The following is a 12,617-nucleotide window of genomic DNA, read 5'->3' as shown; positions in this document are numbered from 1 at the left end:
ATTTTTAGCCTCTAGAATGAGCTGTCAAAGTATCGCCCTATCCTCCTGAATCACTCTGTATATAAATTATTTTACAGATTTCAATAGCGTTTGGTACCGTCTGTATTAATAGCATTGTTTAAATTAAATTTCCACTTACCGACAATTTAAAAAATGTAAATCCTAGTACTTTCGGAGCTGTTACTCCATCTTCAGGGATTTTCTAAAAGATGTTAATTTATATTCAAATCGATAATTGTTTTTAAATTTAACCGTTATGTTCATAATAGTCGGTCGACAAGAATAAAATTAATTCGTACGTCATTAAGACAGTAACGTCATGTTTGTAAGATGTTTGCGACTACTATCTTTTAGAAAATCTCTGAAGGTGGAGTAGCAGCTCCAAAAGTACTAGGATTTACACTTTTTAAATCGTCGGTAAGTGGAAATTTAATTCACGCGATGGTGATGTCAAAAAAATGGGGTATGTTTTTTTTTTTATTTCTCGATGCGTCATGACCTAGGGTCCCCAAAAAATAAAAGAGGCAAGGGGTAATGTTTATACGTACGTGTGTATTTTTCACACGTATCTATATTCGCCTACGTGTGTCGGCGTGTTTTAAGCTTAATAATTTTGAACCGGATATACCGATTTTGATGATATTTAGAATAGAAACGTGTGTGTATACACAAAAGGCAATTTGTCGGTAAAGGTTTGGGCATCTCCAGAGGATGAAAATGATTGTTTCTTTGAGGGAAATTTTCTCAAAATTTGCAAACGTAATCCCGCCTAAATCAGTATATGCGTACGTGCTTATCTTAAAGAAATTTGTTCCTATATTCTTCCCTTCCCGATAACAAAAAAAAACTATCTTTTTATTTATCGCATATTTTAACGATTTTTTAATGTCTTCCTAAGCGTAGATATATTGCAAGTTGAAAAAAAAAAATACCTCGGGGACGATATTGGAGCGATCAAATTTTAAAAACTTTTTTTAATAAAAGGAAAGAATGTGTTTATCAGATTTTAATTTTACCAGGTCGCGTCTTTTTGGTATGACAGAGAACAAAGGAAAAATAGTTAAATTCTACGAATATACTACGATAAATGAAAAATTAAATTTTTATCCTGTTTCTTATTTACGAGGCTCGGTCGATAAATTTTTCACACCGGTATGTTACACGGAGACAAAAGGTATTATCAAGTATTGCCAGGCGACACGCGATAGCTAAAATCTCCCTTACAAACTTGCGATAATGCGTTGAAATCCTTTAACCGTTTGTTTTGAGTAGCAGTTAAAACGGATCGAGTACGGCGAACATCAATAACCTCTGTTTAAAACAGCGCGTATCGATGGAATTTTTAACAACAGAACGTGTGAATCCGACGAATATTTTTCATCGTTTAAAAGAGATTTACGGTAGCGAAACTGTCGACAGGAGTAATGGGAATAGGTGGGCGTTGTAATTTCGCGAATGGAAAGCTGGCAAAATCGAAATTTGAGGACATAACTTGCAGCGGACGACAGATTTCTGTGACCGACGAGAAACATCGAAAGCGGGTGAACGATTTGCTTCAAAGCGACCGGCGAATCACCCGGCAACGCATCGCTATTCAGTTAAGCGTATCTAAAGAACGAGTAGGTCATATTATCGAGCGACTGGGTTACCGTAAAATCTGTGCACGAGGGCTCTGATGGCTCTCCGCAAGCTGAAGTTTGAGCCCTTTCCGCATCCGCCATACTCGCCGGATTTGTCTCGGTGAGATTTTCACTTCTTCCCTCATCTCAAGAGGGATCTCAGAGGTAATCATTTCACAACCGACGAACAGTTGAAGGAGGCTGTAGCCGCTTGGATCCGAGAAAGACCGCCAGCATTTTTCAGTTCCCATTAATATTCAAAGAATATTAATGGGAACGCCATTACCGTTATCGAAGATAGAAATCATTCGTGTCATCGGATTTACTGAGAAAGTTGAGAAACGAAGCGGTTTCCTATTATCTCCTGTACTCGGAAGAAGATACTTATAACATCGGTTATCGATTCGATACACTGAATTACAGCTGTTAATGAACCCTACTGACCAGTACGGTTCATCGCTATCACTCTATTCCCCGCAAATGTTACCCGAATATTAAAAATCATTACATTCAGAGAAAACAGTTCTGATCGTTGTCTTTCGTACTATAAATGTTTTATACTGTTTATAATCGTATAATAATAATAATAATGATTAAGACAGATTATAGTTATAATCTGATATACTAAAGAAATAATATTATCTATTAATAATACAGGTCGACAAAAAAAAAAAAAAAAACAATAATTTGGAACCGAGATAAAAGTATGTGAATGAGAAGGTATTGTTATGCTGAATCTTAAAATGAAACATCGGTTTTTCTGAATGAAAAACCGATGTTTAGTTATGAACCTTTAAAATATTGAGAATTTTCTTAAAGCATTTCCGGCAGCATTCACTCGTCGTAGATTCATCTCATCTGCCTTGAATAGTTGTTCCATTTGCAATACCTATATCTGGCGGGACATTTCTGCTTATTATTATATATATAATCGAATTTCTTTTAATCCTTAACTGGGCGCGCAAGAATATATATTATAGGTATTATATATAACGTATAGGTTACTTATGTTAAAAGTCGTCAAGATCGGTAACAGATTCTATATCCGATGATTCGCCGCTGTAAACATAACCTATAGCGCGAAGCGTATGATGTACGCGTTCTTTTTAGACCGAATACTACCGCTTAAACATAAACTCCGCCAACTGTCCAATCAGGTGGTGTTTCGTGTTTCCAAATCTAGGTATTTTCCCCTTAACTTCACGCCAGAACCGTTCAATGTGTCGCGTGCGCGCGTCTGTATCGACGAAATTATAACCGATTAACAGTCGCACGATTAAAACCTTCAAACTGAAGACAGTTGTACGTCTGTCAGCAGTCCCTTATGTCGGTTGTAACCTGGCAAAATGCATTTCTATATTGTAGGCGACAAAGTCTCGCGGCCTCGAATCTGGACAGGAACTAAAAAACTTTTTTTGGCGTCACGCTTTATTCCACCGAACACCCGGCTTCCTTTAATAATACGACCTCAATTGTACTTCCTTTTCCCTACTTTCGCTTCGTAAATCTCCACCGCTTTACTAATTCTTTCGATCGTTTGTGACCGTTCACAAATTACAACCGAACATACTTCCCTCAAATAACTGCGTGGTGGGAGAAGTCATTAAGTAGCGGATTACCTCTAGGAGGTAAGCATCGATAAGCCGTCTAACGAGAAATAGTTTTTTTTGTTGCATTGCGGTTTTCAAAGAAAGTGAATTTATCTTGCGATACAAATTTAACGTACTTAATTTTTCTTCCTCCTCATTTTGTCGGTTTTTCCTACCCGATTGTAACATCGAAAGCCGCCTTTATATTTGTCATAATGGAAAGTATTAAAACAGCCTCATACCGTTCACAAGCCACAACCGATAAATTTAAATCCATTCTCAAGAACAACAAACAAAACATACCGGGTTTATCTAGGAAACGTCAGGAATGAACGATTCCTTCGTTAAGCTGAATACAGTGCTGTATATCTGCGTTGAACTAAAACGCAGGTGATATTCAGCTCTACTAATCGCATATTCTCTCCGTTCTCACTATGATCGCGGATGTAGTGAACATCATTACTATCAGAAAAAGTGATTCTGAATGATGCTTCTTTTGCCTCGTATGTTTTAAATGTGTTCATTGTCACAAGAAATACTGTATAGATTATAAAACTATTTAAAAATCTAAAATATTCTGTAATTTACTGTAATCGCAATTGAAAATAATCAAATGCAATAAAAACCGTGGTGACTGTAAAGATCTCTTCTCGGTTATAAAATTATATATCCTTTTTCAGTATATATTTGATTTAAATATGTATTCGGATGATACAACAAAAAATACAAAGTAGTTTGTATAAAATTATTCAACGTTTATTAATTTCTTCCGCGATTTCTTTTGTCCTTACAGCTTTACAAAGGGAGAAAAATTTAATTATTATTCATAAATTTAACAAAGATTCGTTCCAGCGTAATATAATTTTAAGTTATTATTCAAAAGGGATACCGGCAAGAAGTTATTACGCGTCTAATCTTTGTGTCGATTAATAAAAATTAAATTAGGCCGACAAAAAATTCATCGTAAGTAAATAAAAATCTATTGATATACATCAATAATAACCGCTGTAACCGTTTTATTCATCAGAAACTTTACAAACGCTGTAGAAAAAACCACTTGATCACCAATAAATATTATTTACTGAATTACTTCAAAAACATTTTCTCCCCGTTCGTGCACCTTTAAATAACTGCTTTACAAGTAACACCTTTAATTTACTTAAGAATCTTTTGATTTATTTTTTTTTAATGAAATTTGGCAATTAATTAAATAATTTGGGGCTAGGTAACAGCAAAACCTTCTCTAAAAGATTCCGTTGTCGATTACAACAAGAAGTTATCGGTTGTTCTTAAATTTTGCCTATGTTCATTTATATTTCCGTTGTTTCTATTCCGCTCATAAAAAAATATTTCAAAACATTATTTACGAGTAAATACGATCGGTGTAAAACATTATATTTAACAAGTGAAGGAAACATTTGTTCCAAAAATTTCTTCTTCGCTGTTAAACGTATAAATTTCTAGTACTTTTTGTTTCTCCTCCCCAAAACGGGGGGTTGAAATATATAAAAAGGGATATTTCTCCGACCTGGTTAGTCAATATTTCGTGATATTCTCAGTTTCTTCCGTCTGAAAAACTTGCAAACTTTTACGAGGTGAAGAAACGAAGAAATACCAAATTTCTTATGTAACAATAACGGTAATGTAATATCGGCAAAATAAATACCGCTCAGACAATTAACACTGCACGTATTGATGCCTGGAATTAATGAAACCTGACCTGCTATAAAATTACGGGTGGACAAATTATAATAAAATTTCTTATATTATAATTCAATTTTTGCACGCTTTTTCCCAGGATAATGCGTTAATCATTACCCGATAGGGTACACTTGCGTTGAGAAAAATTAGGCCAAACAAAGCCAGTCCGACTAACAATTTTATGACCCGGTACAACACGTACCGGGTCATAGGCAGCACTGATGTGTTATCAGTGCTGCCTAGGCTTTTCTTTTAAGCTACAAAACGTTCAAATTATCTGTCAAATTTAACCGATTATTAATAGCGATAAATTGTACGCTATTTTATAATCTTACATCGTGCCACTAGTCGATAGCAAATTTCATTCAAATCGCACATTTTATGCAGTCAGAATTTTATGAAAAATAAATGAAAAAATGTACAACATGTAGGTAGATTGAATAAGATCAATGATAGTTAGTATACTGAACATGTAATACGTTAAATGAAGCGTTACAAAAATTTAATTAAAACAAATATGTCGCCGGGAAAGCACGGCTTCATCCAAGAATATATTATTTTGTAAGCGGCAAATAGAATTAAATCACAAGAAAATTACATCGTTACATAAAATAACCAAGCCTAGTTATTTTAAAGAATACATTTTTAAATAAGTTTCAGAATTAGTACGGTATTTTTAATTTAGAATAAACATTGCAAACTGCTAACAACCACGTGCTGGTGTTTTTATACGTTAATTTTATCTTAATTCCTAGTAATGTTTACGTTATATCTACAACGACGATGTCATCCCGTAGAAAGTTCGACGAAAAACAGAGGAGACGTTAATACGTCGTGTGAAAAATCAAGTAAATTGTCACCGCCGACCGTTAGCTAACTAACTTTGTTAGTGTAAAAACCGTTAAAAAGAAATGAAATGAAATGTAATAGAATCCTTAAAAAAAAATTATTTCTCAGAAACGGGTAAACTTACATTAATTAAATTTGGAAAATCTACATTTTTATTTTACAAAATAAAAAAAATTAAACATCTTTACCTATTAAAAAATTTATTAAGCTTTTTAGTTTGAATAAAATGACAAACGATCGAGTACACAATGAACCCGGCAGTACGCGTTTTTATCCGTTTCTATTTCCTCCATCAAATGTAATAAAAATTATTAATTACAAATAATAATAGTAAATTAATAAAAATTATCCGCTTTTAATATTTTAAAAACCATCGTGTCCCTTCGACGTTGTACGCTTGGAAATACAAAAAAATTGTAAATATTTAATCTAGAACATTTATAACACAATATTCGTATAGATAAGCTAGTATTAAAATAGGTCTTTCCTTTAGTTCTACAGTCTTAACATTTTTTGCTTTGCCTCTGCGCGTACGTGTGTATGTATTGAGACATAATGGCGCACAATTAGATCACATATACAAAAAACCAAGAGGGTTAAAGAAGTGAACAGATTTGTTAGTAACTCATAATAAATCGTTTCTACTCGCCCAATCACTGTTCCTTTCTCTCTCTCTCTCTCTCTCTATATATATATATATATATATATATATATCCCATTTGAATTATTAAAAAAAAACTACGTAATCATTTCTTTATTTTTTTTCTCTAAAATATATATTTTTTTTCATTTTATATATTGATTTAGCTATTTGTCAATGCGAGCAATAATTACCGGACGATTTACAATCGCTGTAAAAATATGTTTTATAATGAAATTAATTAAGTATATTAGTTCTTTCCTCGTCAAGAACATTTGCACAGATATATACCTTATCAAAAAAGTTTTTTAATACTTGTACGACAGATTAATAACAGAAAGTAAATGTTAAAAATTTTATGGTATTTGTTTTTTAGTCCTTTAAATAAATATCCGCTCTCCTAATATTATAACTAAACTATTATTGTTGTACTATATTTTTTAAATGCAGATTATGGATGCCGGTTGCAACCCGGTAAATAAGTACTTATGTTTTATTTTTTATGTTTTAGTATTTTTATGTTTTTTTAGATTATATATCACGATACAAAAATCTTGTATTTTTATTTAGATAATTATTGTTTTTAACCTTTTCTGATCATGCAGCCATTAAACTGGATATGTACGGTGTCAGTTTTAAAACGCTGTTACAAAATCATTTTATATATCTTTGTCGGTTATTCTGTTTTATATTCACAAAGGAATCAGTTTTATTACACACAATTTGAACGATGTAAAATGTTTTATTTAGACTAGAACGAATATGACCATTTTTCTCTCAGAAATCTGCTTGTGTGTGTGTGTGTGTGTGTGTGTGTGTGTGTGTGTGTGTGTGTGTGTGTGTGTGTGTGTGTGTGTGTGTGTGTGTGTGTGTGTGTGTGTGTGTGTGTGTGTGTGTGTGTGTGTGTGTGTGTGTGTGTGTGTGTGTGTGTGTGTGTGTGTGTGTGTGTGTGTGTGTGTGTGTGTGTGTGTGTGTGTGTGTGTGTGTGACTTGTGCATTACAATTACTATGAGGGTTAGGGATTTATTAAATAGCTCTTACTAGCAACATACCGAAAAACATACCCTGCACACACAACAAAAAAGAAGGAATTTGTGATCATAAATACGTCACTTTTACGAAATTGGGAAATTATCTTCGATTAGTTTTCCTTATCGAGAAACAATTATTTCCATTTAGAAAGATTTTCTAGCAGTTTTAGCATTAGTTGCCCTTACATTCGATGCGTATAAAAGAAACTTCTTCTACTAAAATAACAGTTTGTTCAAAATATTATCGTGCTTTATTTTTTCAACCGTATTTAAATTTCCGTCTGTATTTTGTCCGAACTTGATTCAAAACAGTTCGGTCAATTCTGTATTATTTTAAAAATAGTTTTAAAAAAAATATTTTTTAATAAATCGGACAAAAATTTCAAATCTTGGCCTCACGTAATTATTTCTATCTGTAGCGATATCATTTCTGCTTCTATTTTTATCTTATTTTTATTTAGTCTGAAACAAATAAATTAGACGATTGAATCAATTTTATTAGAATTCCTTTTTTTCATTATAAGAAGACCGTATCGCTGAATCGTAAAATTAGACTGCATGATATAAGATCGGTTACAGTTTATTTTAAATTTTATAGATTAATTTAAATGTGTTAAAGTAGCTTTTTTTGTTTTAAATGGAAGAGTAGCCTCGGATAAAATATCAGAACGTTTTACTCTTAGAAAAAAACATTAATATAGCATTGAGGTATATTATTTAAACAGGAGGTATTTTCTTTACCGGTTTCCACATTGTGGAGGTAATGAAAAAAATGCTTAGTTAATTTTCAAGGGCAAAAAGTGTGTTATATGAGATATACGTGCAATGAACGCAGAGGAGAAAAAGGATACATCGGTTAGACATGGAGAGGGAAGAGGGAACAATTGCTGCGTGTTGAAGGTTTAACTTTTAACCGTTTTACAGTTTCAATTCTGCTACGATATAGAATAGGACTTTTTATTACTCAGTTTTAAAAGTATAACATACACACACACACACACACACACACACACACACACACACTCTTTAGGAAAAATTAACTATAATAATTTGTATATTTTGTGAATGCATTTTTAAATATTAAGAATTCAAGATTAAGTTGTACGGAAGATAGTGATTAAAGTTTTTAACCTAGAAAAACAAAACAAAGTTTGTTTTTATTAAGATTTATTGAACGGCAATTTAATGAGTGAAATTCAAAAATTTATTAAACCTCATGATTAATAAATCAAAAAATTTACAGATTCTTACTTTTACTGTGCTAGTAAATAATTGTTATAATTATGCTAAATTCAACGATATTTTTAATTAGCTGACAACTAATACATTATTACTTATCGATCTTGTTTTTGTTTGATATTAAACATTTTTAGCTGACTTAAAATAATCTTAATTCGAGGAATAATTTGTTGTAAACACATCATAATTAAAAATGTATATAAATTTTTCAATCTCTTAATAAGATTTAGAAACAATTTTATTCTGTTTATTTATTAACTATCATAAATATTTTTTGAACAAACAGTGGCAAAACGTTTGTGTTTCAAGCTATATAATTTTTTTTTATTATTATTAAATTTCTTATATGTAAAATTATTAATAATTTCTTTTAAAGTATTTATGATGCCATCTACCGGCTCAATTTCACTTTCGTCGTTAACGTTTTGGTGTATGTACGTGGGTTTATAATGATGAACTTTTTTTATAGAATATTCTAGAAAAATAACTGTTGAACACAATTTAGGAAGTTATTTAAAGTAAGTAATAACTTTATTACTCTTTATTTAGTAAAAAAATAATACATTTTACATTAGCTTGATTAACCAATATGGCGGCGTTATTTTTATAAAATTAGATTTTATATAGGAACTGCAATGCATTTTAGATCCATGAGAATATAATGGATGCATTAATTTCATATAACTCCCTTTAAATAATTTAAGTGAAGCTGTTAAAATTAAGTTATACAGTTTTTAATGTATTAAATATATTCATATCTGTCCTATTTTATTGTTGTGCAAAAAATATTGCTCCTATTTTATGTTTTGTATTCCAAAAATACGAAGATAAGATCACCATCGGTGTAGTTTTCTACACCGATGGTAATGAGATACCAATGTAATGAGATAAACAGATTAAAGGTATCACTTGTATGATTGAATGTCACACATATTTCAGTGGATTCCAGTATTTCGATGTTAAACAAAGCAAAGGTAAATCCTTCCTAAATTTCTATACTGTGTCTTGTACAGAAAACTCATTACTTCTTTGAGACTGGTTGTGTCAGTTACCTCATATCAGGTACTAGTTATGGTGCACATTTAGCTATTTCATGGTAACTTAAACTGAAAGAAACCTGATGTATAATTAAAATTCTCATTTTCACCAACATGTAAAATTTTACTTAGATTTTGTAACCGGTCTATAATTGTCATAAGTTAATAATTGAATACAAAAATATTTATTGTATCGCTTCTAATGTATTCATTAGTTTTATTTAAAATTACAGGTTTTGGACGCTAAGAGCACTAATGTTGATATGAAATTGAGAGACAACAGAGATGGTACATATACATGCAGTTACACACCAAAATCTGGAGGAAGACATGCTGTACAGGTAATACAGTTATGATTTTTTTTTTGTTTAGATATCGACTAAGACATTCCAAAAAAAAATAGTATCATAGTATACAGTTACCCGATCAAAAAGAACTGCAATTTACATTACTACATTTTTTAAGATTATTGAAGTGGAACTTTGCTATATTCTTGCCTAGGACAGTCAGTGATGATAAGTTTTTAAAAAAAAATTGTTATAGAATTTGATTCGGTGTGTCGTTACAGCAGATTGAACAGGAACTGGTTTATTAACGGCTTCAGTCATTTTCGTTTAAATTAGTTCACATACTTTTATTTTGAAAATGTTGCTCCTTCAGATGTTATAGGTGTTGCAAAATGATTATAACAGGATTCAATTCCACGATTTGGTTTCAGGTTTGCATTAAAGAATTCATAGTATATTTTAATAAATAATTTCTGAGCACTTACCCTACTGCTATACTAGTATTTTTTTATGTTTTATTGGTGAATATGAAATTGTTTTCATATTATAAATTAAAGTGAATTAGTGTAATTCAATGAAATTTAAATATTTTAATTGATCGTGACAGAAATCATATTTGGTGTGTATAGTTTTTAACCGATAAATGTTAACTTTTATTATTTAAAAAATGTATTGCCATTATTTGAGTAAGTGGTGCCCATCAAAGTTCTTGCAATAATAATAATAATAATTTATTTATTTGTTTGTATTTTTTGTGTAATAGGACAGCTAACTATAGTCTTTGTGTGTTACACAATAGTACATAAAAAAATAAAAAAAATCAATATACATTAAATATAAATTAAAAATTTCAATATAAATTAAAAATACAAAATTTAATCATTAGTTCATAATAATTATTAGTCATTGGTTCATAATCCTAGCTCATATAATTATTAGTTCATAAAAATAAGAGTAATACTGGTGTTTTAATTATGTTACACAATTATATTATTATCTTTGTCTTATTAGTGTCTTTGCATAAATACAAGATTACAGATAAACATGTACACATAATTAAAAATACACATAATTCAGGAAACAAAATTAAATAATATAGTTTAATATCAATACTAACATTAGTTATAAATTCAAAAATTTACATCTTAACTCCTTCATCCAATTACATTTAATTAGAATTTCAGTTACTTATACAGCACTGTCAATATATACATACACACACACACACACACACACACACACACACACACACACACACACACACACACACACACACACACACACACACACACACACACACACACACACACACACACACACACACACACACACACACACACACACACACACACACACACACACACACACACACACACACACACACACACACACACACACACACACACACACACACACACACACACACACACACACACACACACACACACACACACAAATTGAAGAGGATATTACAACTTTATTGACCAGGGAAAGTAGATAGCTGCATCCCTTACTTATTAAGAATAGTAATAGTATAGTAGCTATTTTATGGCTCATACCAGGATCCAGGATGTCTTGTAAATTAGAATTGAAGTACTAACCAAGGCAGGTAATAGAAATAAGCAATGGTGGTGTTAAAATAGCTTGTACAGTTTAGCCTTGATCTTTCAAATATCACATGAAAAGGGAAGCAATCAATAACTCAGTTGTAACTCTTAACCCAGAAATAACTTACAGAAAATTACATTAAAAGATTTTAGATAAGGTAATAAATTACATCCCTTTACAACTAATGGTTGTATAAATCCTGGACTGTCTCAAGGAGTAGCATCCTGAAAATTGAAGGATGTGAAATAAGAATAAAATTTCAATAGCTGAAGCCTCATTTAATAATCTAGTTCCCATAGTTAAACAGACTTAAACAATGTTGAGTACAGTTTCACTGCATGTTACTGGAATCTATAATTGACAAAAAACTGCTGAAATAATTAAACTGAGGATATATAAATGTAATAAAATTTAATTATTATAATCAGTTAGTTAAACTATGAGAAAGTCATAATTATTCCAATTTAATCTAAATTTTTTTTCAAGAGGTGAAAAATACCTGAAGGTAGTATGATCTCTGATAATTTTTATTATCAGAATTTGCTGTTACAGAAAAAATACTATTTTACTGTAGGAGGTACATTTAGGTTCTAGTCTAAAATAATATAATCAAATGAAATAAAATAGTTAATTTTTTATGTATAATACATTATTAAGTTCTTCTGTTACAGGTGTCTGGTGGATTCTGGTGCAATTGGAAAAGTAGAAGATCGTAAAGTGACATGTACTATAACCAATCCATCTCGGTCTCTCACAGAAAACCATATTACTTCACTTGCTGATGGAACATACCGAATCAGTTGTTATACACCATTTGAAGAAGGTATTGGTTCTACTATATTAAGTGAATTTTTTAACAGTTATAAAAATTAGTTAATGTTCAAGGTTTTCTAAAAGGGTGAAGTTAACTGAATAATATAACCAGTCTATTGTTAGGTTTGTCTACATTTAAATAATAGAATGAAATAGATAAAAAAGAGTAAATTAATGAAATTAGGCATTTAAAAAAAAACTTGA

At 31.0% G+C, this 12,617-nt stretch overlaps 1 protein-coding gene across 2 annotated transcripts in view; it reads left to right on the top strand.

The window, feature by feature from the left end:
• Positions 1-12,617, top strand: part of LOC142323387 (uncharacterized) — a 208,246-nt gene that overhangs the window by 20,709 nt on the left and 174,920 nt on the right. For both annotated transcript variants that reach the window (XM_075362947.1, XM_075362948.1), the window contains exons 2-3: positions 9,939-10,046; positions 12,272-12,423. In XM_075362947.1, coding sequence (XP_075219062.1) covers positions 9,991-10,046; positions 12,272-12,423 — 208 coding nt within the window. In that variant the 5' untranslated portion in view covers positions 9,939-9,990. The remainder of the gene's footprint in view (positions 1-9,938; positions 10,047-12,271; positions 12,424-12,617) is intronic.

The sequence above is a fragment of the Lycorma delicatula genome, chromosome 4 (genome assembly GCF_047948215.1).
Source record: "Lycorma delicatula isolate Av1 chromosome 4, ASM4794821v1, whole genome shotgun sequence".
In the NCBI taxonomy this organism is placed as follows: domain Eukaryota; kingdom Metazoa; phylum Arthropoda; class Insecta; order Hemiptera; family Fulgoridae; genus Lycorma; species Lycorma delicatula.
Note: the sequence above shows the minus strand (reverse complement) of the source record. Positions and strands in the feature narration are given on the sequence as shown.